At 42.0% G+C, this 20176-nt stretch overlaps 1 protein-coding gene across 3 annotated transcripts in view; it reads left to right on the top strand.

The window, feature by feature from the left end:
• LOC147018058 (filamin-C-like) overlaps positions 1–20176 on the top strand; it is a 103706-nt gene that overhangs the window by 38905 nt on the left and 44625 nt on the right. For all 3 annotated transcript variants that reach the window (XM_085897351.1, XM_085897352.1, XM_085897353.1), the window contains exons 4-11: positions 8992–9243; positions 9348–9445; positions 13705–13852; positions 13989–14107; positions 14248–14325; positions 14665–14827; positions 15012–15212; positions 15373–15510. In XM_085897351.1, the coding sequence (XP_085753477.1) occupies positions 8992–9243; positions 9348–9445; positions 13705–13852; positions 13989–14107; positions 14248–14325; positions 14665–14827; positions 15012–15212; positions 15373–15510 (1197 nt within the window). The remainder of the gene's footprint in view (positions 1–8991; positions 9244–9347; positions 9446–13704; positions 13853–13988; positions 14108–14247; positions 14326–14664; positions 14828–15011; positions 15213–15372; positions 15511–20176) is intronic.

A 20176-nucleotide genomic window follows, 5' to 3' on the forward strand; every position in this document is an offset into this window, starting at 1 on the left:
ATCAAAAGTTCCACGACGATGGAGCTCTGTAGGAATCCAGAAGAAGCCTTCTGGGGGTGCATCCAAGCGTGGAAGAAGAGGTTGGACAAGTGTGTGAGACTGGAGGGAAACTATTTTGAATGGGACAAGTTGTGATTTCAATATCTTTTTTGGAATAAAATTTCTGTCGTCAGTCCCGTTACTTTTTAGACGGACCTCATACAGTTTGGTGTTTTTTGTGCTCTTGTATCTTGTTCCCAGAACTTTTTGAACGCCCCTCTGAGTTTTGTTAATAGTGCTTCAAGATGAATTGAGCAAAATGATGTCCACCGACATCTGTTTCCATAGAATGAGCAAAAGATCTGTATTTGAGATGAGTACAAAAAGCATCAAATTGATCTGTCATCTAGCTATCTTGATTTACCATAGTCCGACATGATTGGTTCATGAGTGATTTGCTACAAACATATTTGTACAAGCTCGCTTTTGGCAATTGCACCGATGTGCGTTTCTAAAACCATGTTACATACTGCGATCCCGGGGTGATGCTGATTAAGATGAACGACAATATGGCCCAGAGTGAGGTTTGGTCATTGCACTTAGATTTTTGAACATTGAGCTTTAGTATATCAAGCAAGCCTCATGAGGAAGTGTAATGAGTTGTGCATGCATTTTATAATAAATCTCTGCTGTCATGTTGCATGAGCATGGAGGTCACAGCAGGGAGTCCAGCGGAAACCAATGTGTTCTCACTTTTATTGGCCCAGCCAGAGCAAAAGCAACCACACTTTATATACCTGGCTCATTTTCAACCCTTATTCCTCAGACTCCCAATTAAATAGACCATGTCTGAGATTTTTCTTTTTATGCCCAGAAGTGACTCGTACATCGAGTAGGCTACTCCTCTGTCCCCACCCTGATCGTGGGTTAATCTGGTTAAAATTGCTTATGTATACCACTTGCTGGGAGGTGCTTTGTTAATCAAACGAGCACCACCAAAACCTTGGAAGGAAGATATTTGATTGCAAAGTTCACAGAAGTTCTGTGAGGACTCTGGCAAAGTTTACAGAAGTTGTGTGACAGTCTCCAATTGCTTGACCTTCCTGCCTCAAGTGACTTGGTGGTAAATGCTGTAATTTCCAAAATTATTTCTGATTATACAAGTCGCTTGATTATTGATGTATGTAGACTTGAGCATACCCATGAAAGTTTTTTTTTATTTTTTTTATTTTTAAATCAAAAATCGTGTCTGCGGCACCAATCTTCGGTGATGGGGGGATCGAGATATTGATACCTTTGTGTTGGTTCAAATATTTGCTGCCTTTGGTCAGAGTTGTGTGAACTAATGCCACGAGTTTCTGCAATGCATTTTATTTCATCGATGTATTTACATATTAGCCACACTCTATTCCATTCTGAAACCTTAAAAGGGATACCACAAACTTATCTGGACAAGCTGCATTATGCATGTATCATGCTGAACATGTTAGCTGTTAATTCTAATTTATATTCTAGTTGTTTGGGTGCTTGTCCTCTTAAAAGTCAGGAAGAGGACTGCTTCATGTTTGGGAGTTCTACATGGTGATGATTTCATCATCAATTTTCACAAGTATGATTAAAGTACCTTCAGCATTATAGTAATGATAAATATTTATATTCAGACGTTGGTAACATGAACCAAGCAGTTTGGTCAAATTGTGTTGATTTGGAATCCAGCTACGATGCCTGAACTGATTAAGGACTTTAGTTGCATTGACCAAATGCAGTGGTTTTTAATCGACTAACATACAGTTGGTTGCAATGCAACCAAATCATTAGTCATTTTGATTACGAGACAGGTCGGATGTATCGGACGTACAAATTGGTGAAATTTAACTTGTGTAATTGTTACTTAAATCGAACTTAAGTGATGTATTATTGGTGAATGTGACGTACTTCCTGAGGATCCGGTCATGTGTGACTACATATGGAACCTTTTGAGGAACATGCTTCACTTTTTTTGTCTTGGGCCCACTGACTGCTCATCGTTCAGGTGGTTTGTCGATGTTTTCCCACCGTATGCTGTCAGGTCTTTGTCACCCAACCCTCCCTCGACCTCCAGGCTTCCAGCATATCTTTTTTGTGAAGTTGTTTTATATGTATAAATTGGGTATTACATGCTCATTCCATTTCCACCTCTTCATTTTGATTTCCTCCATGATGTTTTTGTTTCTTTCTCCCTCCTTCCTGCTCACAACATCTGGCAGTCTTATTATTTTGTAAAATTGTGATTTCATCATGGCTGTTATAACCTCCCATTGGCCAAGTGTAGGTTCTTACTATATTTTGTGATACTTACGAGGCAGAAGAGCATCGGAGAAGATGTTCATTTTTTTTTATGTATTATAGTGGGTTTTGTTTAAGAGTGTGATAAAATGAACATGGGTATTAAAACTCATGCTGATCACCTCTGTTTAAAAGTGGTCACAAAGATGGCTTTTGCCAATGAAAATTAAAATGTTTGTAATAAACTGTTTTATTGCAGCTGTAGTTGGGAACCGGCAGCCATATGGGGGTTGAGGGTTGAAAAGGTCCAAGGGGCTGGGGTATTGGGGAGTGGAATAATGGACGGGTGGTGCATGATGAAAAACAGACGTTTCCATGAGCACCGTGCTTTTGCACACCACTTGGTTTGCACTACACTCTGCTACAAATGCAATGTAAATGCCATTTTCCAAATTTTCAATATACAATGCTGATTGTCCATCCTACTTGATCCATGAGTACAATTTTTGAACAGACTTCGTACTTGCAAAGCTAGCCAGTTCTGTCTGTTGTGAATGCTCTCCTTACTGCTGGACAGGAATGAGTTGAAACTTTGTTGTACCCAGGAAGGCTTAAGGTGGTTAAAAACATTCAGAGCCCCATTTGTTTTGGCTTAAGTGGTGATGTAAATTCTGTGTAAATGTATCCCGTAGCGCCGTTCCTGGTTGGAGTGGGTATGAAAAGTCACAATGTAATAAAATACTCAAATTCTCTGCATGAAAACCAGACGCTGGAAATTATCATGATCATTAGAGATGTTTGTTTAACTTAGATATGCACAGCTTGACAAAATTAGCTTAAAACTGCAGCTTGTTCTCAGGGATGAATGGGAAGAAAAGGTAGTGAGAGAAGGGATATGATATATGTATGTATATATATTTTTATATATCTTCTTCCTTCGGCTGCTCCTGTTAGGGGTCGCCACAGTGGATCATCCGTCTCCATTTCACTCTATCCTCCACATCTTCCATTGACACTCCAACCACCCGCATGTCCGCCCTCACCACATCCATAAACCTCTTATTTGGCCTTCCTCTTCTCCTACTTGGCAGCTCCATCCTCAGCATCCTTTTCCTGATATACTCCGCTTCCCTCCTGTGCACATGTCCAAACCATCTCAATCTCGCCTCTCTCACTTTGTCTCCAAACCATCCTACCTGCGCTGTCCCTCTAATATACTCATTCCTTATCCTGTCCATCCTCGTCACTCCCAACGAGAATCGCAGCATCTTTAACTCTGCCACCTCCAGCTCCGCTTCCTGTCTTTTTGTTAGTGCCACCGCCTCCAAGCCATACAACATAGCTGGTCTCACTACCGTCTTATATACTTTCCCCTTAACTCTTGCAGCTACCCTTCTGTCACAAATCACTCCTGTAACTCTTCTCCACCCACTCCATCCTGCCTGCACTCTCTTCTTCACTTCTCTACCTCACCCCATTCCTTTGGACAGTTGATCCCAAGTATTTAAACCCATCCACCTTCCCCACCTCAACTCCTTGCAACTGCACCATACCACCACCCTCCCTCTCATTTACGCACATGTACTCCGTCTTACTCCGACTGACTATCATTCCCCTTCTCTCCAGTGCGTACCTCCACCTCTCGAGGCTCGCCTCAGCCTGCTCCCTACTCTCCCTACAGATCATGATGTCATCCGCGAACATCATAGTCCATGGAAACTCCTGCCTGATATATATATATATATATATATATATATATATATATATATATATATATATATATATATATATATATATATATATATATATATATATATATATATATATATATATATATATATATATATATATATATATATATATATATATATATATATATATATATATATATATATATATATGAAGGGTTGCTGTTTGTTTTGTCATGTAAATGTCTTCAACATTTTGCATTTTTTTTCTATTCTGATGCATAAGGAAATGAAAACTACGTTCAATGCAAATGCACCTTTATGAAAAGGAAAATCTTATTCAAATTTATACACAATATACTTTAATATATGCCTGGTGTTGGCTTAATGGTTAGGGTGGTGGGCTTGGGATTTTAGGGTCCTGAGTTCAAATCCTGCTCAGCTGTTGAAATTATGTCAGAAGCTGTAACAGTCGTTTGACGATCTGACCTTCCACCTGAGGTGTGCGATCATGTTCCGTTACACCGTCCAGATGTTTAAATTTGGTTTCGTCTCTCAGGATGTCCATCACTTGTGCATATCTATCAAGCTGTGCATATCTAAGTTAAACAAACATCTCTAATGATCATGATAATTTCCAGCGTCTGGTTTTCATGCAGAGAATTTGAGTATTTTATTACATTGTGACTTTTCATACCCACTCCAACCAGGAACGGCGCTACGGGATACATTTACACAGAATTTACATCACCACTTAAGCCAAAACAAATGGGGCTCTGAATGTTTTTAACCACCTTAAGCCTTCCTGGTGCCTTTATCCGGTTTACAGATGTGAATGGCAGCATTCCTCCTCAATCCTTGTATTGCCAAGAGAACATCCCGTTGCATGTGAAAATCCGCGACGTCATTCAGGATTCCACAGTACGCATGTGCGAGGTCCGATAGTCTCGCCCTCAGCGCCTGGTCTGCTTCGTTTGACACAGCCTGATGTGTTGAGAGTTGATCATACAGGAGATCAAACTCGGAAAAAATGTCTTCCCTCTTGATATTCTGGTTGGGAATGCCGAAGTTAAAACCGTGCGCCAACGCGAACCTTTCCGTGTCAGACAGCTTGTAGTGCGATTTATTGAGGACATGCTGGGATGAGTCTTTGATCGGGGAACCGAATAGTTTCACCTTCAACCAGCCGATTGTACGATCGCATTTCTTGTGCGTCGCCATCTCTGCACGTTGGACAATCGCTGCAATGTATTGACATAACCGGATTGTGTCACACAGCGACATGAAACCACGTGCTTCGTTCCAGGCAAATGTCCAGTCTATATCAGGATGCCCTGGAAAGGGCCCCAGGCACGAAGGTTTGAAGTACAAATCAAACATATTGTGTCCAACATGTTTCTGGCTGTGCAACCCGAGTAATCTTTACCTCTCACCGTTTGATGACATCAGTCAACAAGGATGTGCTACACACCTGACAAACCAGCGATGCTATTTATGAGTTTAAGTGCCGATGTGAAGCTCGGTACGTGGACCGCACAACACTAAGATTGGCTGATCGGATCAAACAACACGTCCCCTTGGTGATTCGAGGAAAGATTGAGAACACAACCAGTGTGAGCATGTAGAAATATCCAGCAACCACCGGCCACTCTACCTGCTTCATCTGCCATTGCACAGCACCTGGTTGCAGACCCGTACAATGCGGATATGTTCAGGATATTGAGCCGAGGTCGGAGCTTGTTTCATTTACGCATGTTGGAAGGAACCTTCATCCTCACCACCGATCCAATATTTATGTCGTCAAAAGGAATTTGTACAATCTCTGTGTCTTTAAGCATGGAAAGATCAAGGGAAGTACGCTAACAAATGGGGAATGGACTTTCGGGGAAACCCATCCCCCCTCTCTCCAGGATGCAGTTGCAAATGTCAATCATTGACAAACTCTGCTCCAACCAATGGAAGCTCGAGGTGAAGATGATGAGCCGATCAATGGGTGGTCGGATTAACTGTGACGTCATTACTGTTGAACCAATCAGCGTCTACCTTATTGAGACCTGCGTATAAAGCACACACCTTCACTTCCTCCTTCACTTGCTGCAATTTTTACCCTGAAGAGTGAAACACGAAAAGCTTCGGTCACTATTATGTTGTTTGTTTGTATCCATATACAAGTGTGTGTGTGTGTGTGTGTGTGTGTGTGTGTGTGTGTGTGTGTGTGTGTGTGTGTGTGTGTGTATACACACACACACACACACACACACACACACACACACACACACACACACACACACACACACACACACACACACACACACACACACACACACACACACACACACACACACACACACAGTAATATAGTGTATTATGAGGGAGGTTTCTCCTCAGAAGAACCAGACCTGGGGCCACTGCTCACAATTAACTTTGTGGTATGGTGATTGGCTTAACCACGAGTTCCAGTGTCCACCATCTAATTCGCCATTTAACTGGAGGCCATGCGGCCTCCTGATCAGGGAATGTGCCATTGGTGAGGCACCAATCTTATCTTGATTAGATCTTAAGTGAGGTGGCCGAGCGTTTATCCGTTTATCGCTGTGGAAACACCGACTATAATGGGTTAATTAGTTTGGGAATTACCTCCCAGTCTATCTAGGTTTGCACAATGCTTGATCAATGGAAGAAAAGGGCAAGCACGGACAGGTTGAAACGTCAACAAGGAATTTATCAACAAGAAAAATTAAATAAACTGAACAACTTTTAATTTTATTGTGGTGTAAATTGATGAATCCAAATCAATCAAAATAATCTCAAATAAAGAATTCAACAGGCATTGATAGAAAAATAGACTGAGCAGATACTTATCACTATGCCTTATTTAACAATTAAACACGAGATGTGGTTACCCAGCAGATCATTCAGGGGGGGAAGAAATCCGGTTTCGGCTCACCAAGTAGTCATCGTCATGCGTCCAATAAAATGCCACAAAACATGTGAGCGTGCCTTGGTCCGCTGCCAGTGCCCTGCCTCGCCGTGCACCGACCCGCAAACGGGCTCGAACACCAAACGACATCACGTCGTCACTCCCAATAATGAGATACACCAAGAGCAGGTGCCGAGCAGAACCAGCAGGAACAGTCCAACTGTCAGCGACTGTCAGGCAGGCTATCGTCCTATCCTTTTTATAGGTGACCAGTGTGGGTGGAGCCTCAAGCAGACTTCACCCAAATCCAGCTTGCTTATTGGCACATCGCCGCACGTGACCTCCAACCATCGATCTCACGAGACACAACCCCCAATCAACACAGGCCCGGCCCATGACACCACACTCGGGGTGCTGGACGAGCACCAGAAAGTGGCCACAGTCTGGAATAACTGAGTTGGGGCGCAAAGTGCTGACAAAATATCAATGGTGGCCACCGCTCCCCCAACCCCCCGCCCAGCCCAACACTGACAAGGGCCAGCCAGCATTTCTCCAGGCCAGATGGAGAAAGGCGGACGCCAGGCATTGACGAGAGGTGGGTGTCAAACATCAGTGAAAGAGAGGTAGGTGAGGTAAATGATCCACAGCCGTATTTGATACTCAGAATAACTGTTCAGGAAAAGCCCGCGGTGTGTTTAATCAAATGTCCCGCAAGTCCAAAGTGTAAATAAATCGTCCACCTCCAAGCCAATGTGTCCTGGTAGAAAGGGGGAGAACGAGTCTTCGTTGGGCTAACGGCTATCTCTCGCATGCATGAATGTGTCGTAAAGAGGGAAAGGCCATCCCATCAGAAAGGGAATCTGTTCTCTACCCTTCTCCAATGTATTAGTTAGAATCCCACCAGACCAGGGGGTGGGTCTATTCTGAACATGCATTTATGCAAGTAACTGTGAGGACCTGAATGCTGTGTGCATTCATCGAATCCAATTCTAAAATCCATTATACATACATACATACATACATACATACATACATACATACATACATACATAGTGTGTTTTACTTCTCTTTTTTCCATTTTTTAAAGGTTTTTTATTGAATGCCACCTGAACTCATTATATATTTCTGCTAACTATACATTCAAATCAAAAGGAGTGCTAAATGTCAACATTGAAAAAGGTGTGCTGCTGTTGAAATCAAATGCTGTTGTTCTGAGGCAGCACCAGCAGGGAATGCTACATGTATGAGCACCTCTGTATTTTGGATGTGGATACAAGGTAGACTGTTCCATTAATGAGGTTGTGGACATTAAAGATCCCAAGGTACCATTTTGTTTGCTAAGAGTGACTTGTGGTTGGGAGCATTTGTACTCGAGGATAAAATAGTACCAAAGAAAGCAATTGCCTTCGGTCAGCCAGCGCAGCACTTGAGCCTTTAACCACAGGCAATTTATCTCCTTGGTGGTGCCTTTTTATTTCTCAGTATCCCTTGGGGGGGGGGGGGTTGGTTTTTAATTTAAATTTTCTTATTTTACTGAATTTGTGCATCAAAAAAAAAATTTGATCCTCATCTTCATTTTAACTGAAATTCTTAATTTTGTGTGGATGATCTACTTGGCCAATCCAACATTCATATTCTTCCCAGAGCATAGTGCTGCCAAAGCTGTCCACCTTGAGGATAATAGATTAAATCAACAGGACATTGATGGACAATAGCCTTCACCAGCAACAATAGTTCATTTCATGCAAATAAATACACTGGGTGGTTTGCCGTTACCTTTTTCCCAGTGGTAGTCGGGTCAGGAATTTGGCCTGGGTGCCAGCTAGCATGCAAAGGCTTCTTTCAAGACATATGGGATCTTGACCTTCTACCAACACATGCTCGCAGGCTGGGAAACCTGGCTTTGTCCCTCCTGAAGCAAGGTGCACTCAGCCATTCATTGTTCTACTTGTGAACCACCTGAATGGCAGTTTATAGCAGGTTCTGGATTCAGACCCAGACGAGACAGTGCAAAGGCAGAGACGTTACCTCTAAGCTATCCTATTTGCCCTCTTACCACATATTGTGTTTTCATGGTAATTTTTTTGCTATAGTACTTTGTGGTTATAAAATGGTCTTTTTCTGTTGTCACATGAACAGATAGCAAAGCCATTGTGGATGGAAACCTCAAGCTCATCCTGGGCCTTGTGTGGACTCTCATCCTGCACTACTCCATCTCAATGCCGGTGTGGGAAGATGAACGAGATGAAGATGAAGCCAGGAAGCAGACACCGAAACAGCGTCTCCTTGGTTGGATACAAAACAAGCTCCCAGACATGCCAGTCACAAACTTCAGCCGTGACTGGAGAGATGGCCGAGCACTCGGTGCACTCGTCGACAGCTGTGCTCCTGGTAAGTGTCATTTGGACATATGATGTGGCAGTGACTTTTAGTGATATCTTTAATGGTAAAATGTTTTGAGATATAACATCACTTTATGTGGGTTTGCTTCTCAGGCCTTTGTCCAGACTGGGAGACTTGGGACCCTACACACCCAGTCGAAAATGCACGCGAGGCAATGCAGCAAGCAGATGATTGGCTTGGCGTGGCACAGGTATGTTAATATTTGTTGTTGGTTCATCAGGTGGCTATTTACTTACTTCATACTTGATGTAGTGGAACTTCTGAGCCCCTGTCCAGTTTGAATCAAGTCTTTTTTCCTTTCTTTTTTTGTGTTTTTTTTTTTTTTTTTTTTTTTTAAACCTATCCAGTATGTAAAACTATAATTCCAATCTGTGTTGTAACCCCCAAGCATGCTACTGTGAATTTGGAAAAAGGCCTTTAATTCTGGCTGATTTTTGCACAACTTGCAGTATTTCACAAGCAGCATAATTAAAATATGAGTAGGGGGGGGGGGCATAATTTTTATTTTTAGTCATTGGTGTTATCTTGACTGTTGTATTTATAATGCACATTTTTCATGAGCCTTGCCTCATGTGTAATGTAAAAAGTCATATGTTTGGTTAGATTCAGGATTGATAAAATGACTATGTGGAGTAATATCTGGCACGATTCCCACCTCTTCTTGTCCTTTTGTTCAATATACTGAACATTTTCAATGGGAGATTACCCATTATAGCCAGCTGGAGAGTCCTCCAGTGGGGGCTTGCAGAATACCGAACATGTCACCAGGAAGGACTGACGGACGGGAGAGAGGAGGGCGATACCTTTCCCCACCTTACTCTGATAAAGTTGTTGTTTTTATTTTCATGATATGGTTGAATTGACCCTTTTTGTACATTAAATTATCGTACACTTTTTGTATCTTGGTATAAAATAACAATAATGGTGGTTGAAGGGTAAATATAAGGAAGAGGATGCATTGCAAAGGGAGTAAATGAACCGGGAGAACATTGTAGGATAGGGGGAGGGAAGGACAGAGTGGGGGGTATGCAAAGGGTGTGGTGCGGCCTGGATGTTGAGAGACTCGAAAGATTCCCTCAATTTATGGACATATGTAAAGGAGCTGTAACCCTGATTGCTTGTAGATTTGCACGCATTTCCTTTTGGCAAGGCCTTCAAAATTGTCTTCTTGGAGACTTTTCAGAGTAATGTTCTGCACAGTAGGGGATGTTGTAGGCTGAGCAGATGTTTACCTCATTCCCACCTTCACTTTCCACCATTTCTGGGGTTGAGTGGGAGCTCGAGAGCCCCGATTTACTCGTTTAGGCTAACATTTTATTTCCTGCCAACCTTATGGATTTCACAATGTGCAGAGATCACACAACCTCAACCGGATTTATAATGCATCAAGGGTTCTCTTCCTCAGAAGCTTTATGCTGAAGCATAAAACAACTTTAGTTGCTAAATAAACTTTGTCTTGGCATTATAAACTATCTAATGATCAATGAAACAAATTGTTCACTTCGCCGTTAATTTCATGCCTAGCCTCTCATCCTGTGTTGTAATAGATAAAATGAGATGTCATTGTAGTTAAAGGCCATGAATGGTCATGAATTTCCATGAATGAGACGTCATCCCTCCCTCATTGGAAATGTTTGGTCACATGTCTTCTATCGATTGCAAGAATACCAGAAGTGTCTTCTAGATTTACTTTTTTTCTTATTCTTCTCACTTCTGATTGCTTGTGGGAGGAAAGTGTCCATAATATGTTGATTGCGAGTCTGGGAAGCAGGATATCCGGAGGTACTGGGTCGCATGAGCGAAGGCCGGAGTAAAGGCAAAGTGTTTGCATCATTTGTGTGCCATTCCCACCCTTTCCTTGGCATTCCTCAAACTCTAGGCTTTTCATTGCTTCCAAGGGCAAATAAAACAAAGCCAAAAATAAAAAAAAGTTTCCAACACTTATTTGGTTGCAAGTTGATTTTTAAAATTTATTTTATTATCATTAAGGTGGCAATATCACAAATTGGGTTTGCCTTTTTGTATTGCTATTTAAACCTTTGACTTGTGATAGAGAACCCAGGTTCAAATCCCATTTACCATATGATTGTTTTCATTTCTTCCTAATTTATGGAAATGTTGACCATCCTGTATGAGTTTTATGTACAAGCTCCTCCATGAACATGACATCACTGTTAACAAAAAATGTATTGACTTAAAAAATGTATAATTATTTAAAGTGCATCAAGTTCTGTGATGAGAATAACTAACGTTGTGGATTTAAACAATTGAGTATAATAAATATTGGTGGATGTGATAATCCTACTTGGCAAGATGAGCGATTTGTTTTATCGGGACATAAATTAAGCTGAGTTTATTCTTTGATTTTTTTTTTATTATTTAATTTTGTACACGAAGTCGAGGGCTGAAGAAGAGCTAGAACCCAGACAACCTTGGGATGCAACAGAACAAAAGGAACAGTAGAATGAGGGACATGCCAACAGCATGGTTGGCCAAAATAGAGGGAGACTTGGACAAATAAGGGAAATGAGCAGGAATGATGGGTAAGGGAGGATGTGCAGGGTGGAAAAGATACAGAAACAAACTGAGGAAGAGAAATTATTTATTTTTGAAGTGAGGAAGAGGAGTAAGATAATGTTAAGGAGGCAGTAAGGACAATACTTGGGGGAGGAGGAGGGTGTCTGGGAGAAGAAGTGGACAAGGGGTACGGCATCAAAACATAATTTGTGTGCTGGCTATTTTAGGAGTAGGCCTTGAGCAACATGAAAACAAACTTGACAATACAGCACAACCAGGTACAATTGAACATGGAAAATTGGATGAAAATATAATAGATAAACACAATGCATGGGGTTTGTTTTTTTTTTTTTTTTTTTTGTTGTGGAAGGAGCAGCTGCAAATTAAACCTCCACATGGCATAAACCCCAAACTGGAAGGCAAATTATTCTGGGTTGGCAAATACAATCTGTCACTTTGTTGACGAGAATATTAAAGGGGGGAACTAGTAAAAAAAAAAAAAAATACTTTCATTTGTCCAATTCGCACTTCTTTGACACCCCTTCCTCTCCTTGACCTCGAGGGGTATGATGGAGGAGGGGGTTTGGGAGTAGAATAACGAGAGGTGGGGTGTGGGCAAGGAGGAGTGAAGGCAGTATAAGTGGAGGGTAGGCAGTGTACCATGGTATTACTGGCGAAATGAAACTCGTTGAAATGGCAAAGTTTTATTTTTAACCATCGTGTTCGATGTAAAACCGGGTGGGAGCATTTAAAAATTAAAATGCATGCTTTCTCCCTGGCAAAGGCCTGCCAACATGCCCCAACCCATGCGTGTTCCTCCAACTTGCTCGCATGCACAAACCCCACCACGTCTGACATCCATGGGTGCCGTCTACGTTCCTCTTCGTTTTCAGCTACTGCTGACTATTAATATATTAATATTTTTTTCATGAAAGCAAATCACACAAAGCGGGAAAAACCAATCTGCATGCGTAATTTCTATAAAACTCCCCACCACCGTTGACTCTACCGTCATGGATTGTAAAAGCATGTTCGAGTGTAAAAAGCAGCGTTGTGCCAAATGAACTTCCACTTTCTGCACATTTATTTATCATTTCTTCACTAAATATAATCGCCTGAACAGTAGAGAAAGTTAAGTTGAATGCTTTCCTTGAATAAAATAGACTTGGTCAGAAAAATTGCTAATTTGTTAAAATTTTCAGATTTCAGCATTTATTTAGTGCACCGTATCCGATTCTCAAATCGGATATAATAATTTAATGAGTCTGTGAGAGTGGATCGTGTTTCCAAATCGAGGCATGTTTGAATCTGTCAAACAAAATGGCGAATTAAGAGCCAAGCAAGCTGAAAGAGGGCTTACCAAGGCTCAACCCTAAGAATAAAGGATATAATGAAATAAGGCCATTAATTATCTTCAAAAGGGGTGTCTTAACTCAAACACCCAGTTTTCATTCATGCATCTTGGAGTTCCCTTTGTATGCTTGCAAAGTTTCAAGCTGCTCAGTTTCATGGTGTTGGAGTTGGGGAGGATGCACGCACTCACACGCTCACTAATACTCGCATTTATTACGAGAGATAAATAAAGATTTTGAAATGCTGTATATCATGTAACATCGAGCCTTGTTCTGCTCTTGGAATACCATTTGTTTTATTTTTTGTTTTTCGCCAAGGCTGGTTTTTATTTAATTGAACATGAGACCTTGTGAAGTGATAAATGTAGGATTTATCTAATTTGCCATGGTGTCAATATATTGATGCTCTCCAATCTCCCAAATGAAATGAGCATTTGAAAATCCTCATCTAAAAGCAAACTTTATATTAAAAAAAAAAAAGTTGGCCTTTCATAATGCATGAAGCTCTAGCTCACGACCTGTTGTCATTTTCTGGTTTGTTTTCCCTGTTTTCACATCCCACCCCTGATGCGCCAACCAGGTGATCACTCCGGAAGAGATTGTTGACCCCAATGTGGATGAACACTCGGTTATGACATACCTGTCTCAGTTTCCGAAAGCGAAGTTGAAAGCCGGTGCACCACTCCGTCCTAAACTCAACCCTAAGAAAGCACGAGCTTATGGTCCAGGTCTGTTATCTTCTTTACCTGTATGGTGTTAATTTTCAGAAGCATTAAAAAAAAATCACAGGCCTTGACCTTGCGTGGGGGTTTGGTTCAGTCCGGGTTGACAAAATGGTGTGACGAAGTTTTTGACATCCTGCAGGGATCGAAGCGACCGGAAATTTTGTGCGTCGCCCAGCTGCTTTCACTGTAGAGACGGTCAGTGCAGGTTTTGGAGAAGTTCTTGTGTTCATTGAAGACCCTGAAGGACTAAAAGAAGAGGTAACTTGCCTTGGCCTTGGCACACACATCTCAATTTTGTGATATCTTTGTTGATGCACCTATTTGTACTTTTAAAATGCATTTGATTTTTGACCACCTTTTCTTGTCCTTCCCACCTGTTTTGTCAAACTTGTCACTAGGCAAAGGTTACTGCCAACAACGATAAGAACAAAACGTACTCCGTTGTTTATTATCCAAAAGTTGCTGGACTACATAAGGTCAGATCTAAATCTCCATTTATCTTCCCTTTAAAAATTTTTTTTTTTACAAAACTCACTTTTTCTAACCGTTTTAAAGTTGCATATCCTACTTTCAAATGAGCATTCGTGGTGTAGTTTTAATAACATGTAATGCCAATGAGAAAAGTTTGAAGAAGCAATAGTTTAGATGAATAGCAATTGTTCTTTTTATTGTTAAAGTGTCGACATGTGAATTTACATCTTCAAGAATCGATGTAAGTGTACTTTTAACTGTCTTTCAAACCTCTCTTCAACTTGTCGCTTACATCTGTGTCTCACCAAAGTCGCTTTCATCATGAACCTGTATCCTGTACACAGGTGACTGTGCTGTTTGCTGGCCAGCACATCAACAAAAGTCCCTTTGAGGTGGATGTGGGTATGCCTCAGGGTGATCCTACTAAAGTAACTGCCAGAGGACCTGGCCTGGAACCGACTGGCAATGTGGCTAATAAAGCTACTTACTTTGACATCTACACTGCTGGTAAGCACAGCAGCTGGACTTTAAAATTGCTGTGTTCAACCATTTGTAATCATTTCAATTTAAGTCTGTTCAAGTAATTAGAGAGAGAATATTGTCTTGATTATTTTACAACATTTGGCTGAATTAAAGTACTCGCTTAAAATTGGAATTCTACCCAGATGGACTTCACAATCTCATTCTGCAGGTGCAGGATTGGGCGATGTTGTCGTGGAGGTGGAAGATCCAAATGGTGCAAGAGATGTCATAGAAGTGACACTGGAGTCAAAGGGTGACAATGTGCAGCGCTGCACATATTGCCCCGTCGCTGAGGGTACCCACCGCGTTTACATATCCTTCCTCGGTGTCCAGATCCCTCGGAGCCCATATGTCGTCACCGTTGGGCAAGGTCTGTTTGTTTTCATGCATTTTCAATACCTCAAGGACCTGATGATTTGCAGTTGACAATTTGATCGTAAATGGTTCCATTTTCTGATTTAAATTTAATTTGATCTATATCGCAATTTTTTTACTTCCTCACATTGCTTTCATGCCCCTTTCATTCACAGCATGCAACCCGGGGGCTTGTAGGGCCACAGGAAGGGGTCTGCAGCCACGGGGTGTGCGTGCCAAAGATGTTGCCGACTTTCGGGTGCACACAAAGGGTGCTGGCAGTGGAGAGCTGAAAGTAATCATCAGAGGGCCAAGTAAGTTGTCTCGACATGCACCAGTCTGTTCCTTCCAAAGTATAAGTGAAAGGCTGAAAGCAGGTATTGTCAAGAATATGATTTAATACACTGATTGTCTGTCTACCTGTTTGCTTGGAAACCCAACTTGAGGATAATTACAAAACTTAGAAAAGCCATGAGAAAGCAAATGGCATTGCTATATATCACTCGAGTGAAACACCAGGGTAATGGTGGAGTTTGATCTCCAAAAGGTGTGTGCGTGCGTGCGTGCGTGCATGTATATGCACTGTATATCATACACTTTGTCATATAAATGATTCCTCGAGGGTTAAAGATTTTTAATGCAGTTAACCCTCCAATATTGCAGGGATTAGATTCCTGGAAAATGCCATGATTGTTAAAACCGTGATCGTGGAAACTAAGGGCAAATGAGAAAGTGGGGATTCGCTTCCTGGACTTCGAGAAAATATCGAGGAAGATTGACGGCAACCAGAAATGATCACATTACAATTGAAATAAAGCAAGTTAATCTTGAAATAATCATGCAAATGCAATAGAGTGTAAATTAAACAAAAACTCAAGAGTTTTACCTGAAATAAAAGTTTCCCAACAGCAAAGTTGGTGAGGGTAAACTTATTACGTACTTCGTATTGTTCTCTGCCGTAAATCGAAAACCCAAGACTTTGCTTGGGATGACTATGACGATGATGATGTTGATGCTCCTATTGGGGAGATGGTGGACATAGAACTTGCCATGGCTGTTGGATCATCAGGAGCACGACGAAGTCTCCTGCTGCATTGCCACGTTGACGGGTAAAATGGTCCTTGGCCACCTTGATCCAGAGCAGATCTTCCCTGCTTGGAGAGAAAGGTATGAGATGGCATTCTCTTCCAAAATAATCCCATCTCTTTTATGTTTAAAAACCTGCTCCAGCATAAGTCCCTTCACCTCGATTTGTTCCATGAGCCATGGTCGAACTGGAGCTTATGGCCCCAGGTGTCGCGTGGAAACGTTGATAAATCTGCAATGATTTCCCTTGTGCACCAGCCCACTCGAAGACATTTTTTCTCTTTGATCCTTGATCCAAACATCAAGTACTTTTCTTCTTTTTTTTTTTCTTTTTTTTTTCCCCCCCATCCTTTCCATATGATGATCACATGACTAGAATGAGCCTTTTGCGCTTTTCTTGGAGGAACCTTTGCATGGATGTTTGACTCATTTACATACAGTCGATTCATTTATTTGGTAATGGCGGCCCACAGATGCCGCACTTTCACTTCTTGCCGATGTATCTAACAACTCGATTTCTTCACACAGTCATAACCTTTCTCTGCCTTTCGGCACGATTAATTTCCCCCGTCGTTTTACGTTTGGGTGCCATCATTGACCGTTGTGTGTCTACTACAACTTGTAGATCTAGTATTGCAGGATCTCCGCGTGTTATTTCCTGTTCAATGATGGTTCATTATTATATTTAGCTTCAGTCCTGTGAGCTGGTCTGATTGCTACAATTAGTGGTGCAGTGCGCAAGAAACAACAAATGGCTCGTAATGAGGGGTAATCAAACGCACGACGCAAACGATGGCTCGTCGGTTCAAAAAAAAACACGACTGTCCAAAATGAAATCCCACGATCCCAAAATTGGAACAGGTTGCCCACGTTATTTGAGGGTTTACTGTATAACATACGTGTATGTTTCCATAGTGAGTGTTAAGCAGAAGCATTGAGGAATTGAATGTGATGTTAGAGATGCATCGCTGCTACGTCCAGACAGTCAACCGATCCTCGTGTGTATTTAAAACTGCCATCCCTTTTGACCTTATTTATTGATGTTTTACCCTTTGGAATCGCTTTCATATTCTTTTAAGGCACTCGCTAGACCTTGATGTGGCAGTTTTGATGGAAGACTGGCATAGATACCTTCAGCCATGACACATCACCCCAGGAGATCACTGTGAAGGGTCGCTCCACCCCCCAGACTGGGATGTTCCTCCAATGGTGGGTGGAGGGGCATGGCGACATCATTGACGTGCATAACTGAGGTGCTGAGGGGAAGGGGAGAAGATACCTGGGTGTCACCGAGGAGAAAGCTGCATCAGTCTCCAGGACTGCTGAAGGAGAGCCATGCCCCCACTCCACCAGCCACGCCTCTCCTCCTCCTCATGAGAGGACCACAGCTGCTACAAGGACAAGCCAGGCCTTCCATGTGCTTCGGTTCCAGCTGTGCCATGCCTGCACAGCTTGGGTATTTTCTGTCTTGTCTGCCTCTTATCCATGTCTATCTCCTGTGGTTAGCTTGATCGGGCCCTAAAGTACAGGATATGTAAGGATCTCCCGTTCATTGGTGCAGCTGGTCTGCCCCCGAGCACGTGTTTCCACATTGTGGTTTCGCTCTGTCGCTGTTGAGTTATTGTGGTAACTCATGCCCATCGTGGCATGGCTCCCTCGCTCTATCATGGTCTCGTGCGGATGAATACTCCATCTCACCTCAACCCCACGCCGGCTTCCATTGCAGACTCAGTTGCTCTTTCGATATCGTTCTGCACAGACTGTTGCGTGATATCGCATGATCTGGTTTGATATCTCGGGGTGATCGTGATAGTAAATAGTTGTGTGGTTTGGTGAAATATGGCAAATGAAAGATTAAAATATTTAATGCTTTTAAAGTAAGAAAATTAATTACTTTGAGGTATGTTGGTTCAATTAGGCGGTAATGAGAAAGGAAGAAATAAAGAATGAACCAAAGAAGGAAAAAGGAGGCAGAATGAGATCATTTTTTTTTCGAGGGAAAATATTGGTTTGTTTTGAGGTGAGGAGGCTGAATAAGATAAAGTTGAGGAGCATGAAAGAGAACACTTGGGGGGTAAAAGAAGAATGAGGCACAAATCTTGAGGGGTTGTTGCTTGTCTTTATTGAGTTTCCCCGACACTCCTGAAGTGACCAGGCAATCCTCTCCAAGCTCAGACATGGACATGGTGCTCTAAACTCCTATTTACAGAGGATGGGGTGTCTTCCAATGGGGTTCTGCGAGCGGTGTAAGGGTCCCGAAGATTTGGATCACATCTTCACACAATGCCCTCAGTGCAGGGGACCCAGATCGCCCCTCTTTCACTCTGCTCGAAAGATGGGGATCACCTGGTTGTGTGTACCGGACACACTGTTCCGTTTGACCCAGAAGCACTCTTGACTCTGCAAATCGTTGTTGAAATTTAAGAAAGAAATGGGTCTAACAATATAAAGTCACCCCGACTTTACTACTTCAGCTGAAGTGTTGGGTGCGTGGCGTATATTGAGCCTCGTGGCTCTGAAAACTCCGTTGAAACTAAAAGAAAAAGTCTTCACGGATAGGTGCTTGAAAATCGAGCATGAGATGGATGCTGTCATGGCACCTTGTACAGAGGTCTATTAAGATATGCAGAACAGAACAAAGCAAAGCAGACAAAGAACACCTCCTTCACAAGGTCTGATGACTGATGACCCGAAGCCAGGGACATCGACGTCATCTACAACACCCATCATCATCATGAAAGTAAGTACAATTTTAAGGGTTTTTAATTTTTTTATGACTCGTTTAGGTGGAAAAGTCGATAAATTTTAGTTGGTTCCCCAACCCTATTTTACGAAAAGGTCTTAACTTTGCACATCGTGGTTTTGCCCTCTGCGGAGTTTGGCAAGAATGTAACTCCATCCAATGGGGAGCGTCTGCTGTGGATGATTGGTAGTGGGTAAAGGGATTGCTTGTTTATTACATGCTGGTTCTTACCTCTGCTACCAAAGGTGGACGGTTGTTTTCACACCCATTTGACTCTGTCTGTCTGTCTGTGAACAGGATAACTCAAAATGTGGATGGATTTTGATGAAACTTGGTGGGAGGTTGTGTGTGAGACAAATTGATTCGATTTTGGTGAAGATCCTGATTCATCTCTGGATCCGAGAATTTATTTTTATACAGTGATTCTTGACCTTTGAGTAAAATAAAAATAAATGACCGTTTTTACAGCCATTTTTCCCTGCTGTGCAGGGGTTTGGCTTTTTCTTGAGGCAATGTTTTATGGCCAGATGCCCTTCCTGACGCCAACCCTGGTCGCCTCTTACGACACACAGGGATATGGTACACCTATTCTAACCGGGGCATACACCGGGACCAGTACACTGGCACTCATTTCGCTGACCTCGGAAGGATGACAGGCTGAGTCAACCCCCTGGTGTTAATTCAGCAGCCAACGGGGCTTGAACTCAGGACCCTGGGATCCCAAGCCGCCATCCTAACCACGAAGCCAACACCAGGCTTATTCTTGACCTTTGAGTGATGGGGATAAAAAAAATGACATGCGACATGATATATCAAAACATTATTGATCGATTATGACTACTTGGTGGATTATATTTTGGTTAATGTCCAGATACAGATTTGGCCTATCGGTGGAATACAAAATGTGAATTGTTCAGCTTGGTGGTGATATGAGTGCGTGCATGTGCGCGTGTCCTTTATCAAAACTGAGGAACCCAACATCTGATATATATATATATATATATATATATATATATATATATATATATATATATATATATATATATATATATATATGTATGTATATGTATGTTCGTTCTTCCTTCGGCTGCTCCCGTTAGGGGTCGCCACAGCGGATCATCCGTTATGATCTGCAGACTGATTTGGCACAG

This window comes from Eptatretus burgeri, chromosome 10, assembly GCF_056783735.1.
Source record: "Eptatretus burgeri isolate ZD-2024b chromosome 10, Ebu_testis_v1, whole genome shotgun sequence".
In the NCBI taxonomy this organism is placed as follows: Eukaryota; Metazoa; Chordata; class Myxini; order Myxiniformes; family Myxinidae; genus Eptatretus; species Eptatretus burgeri.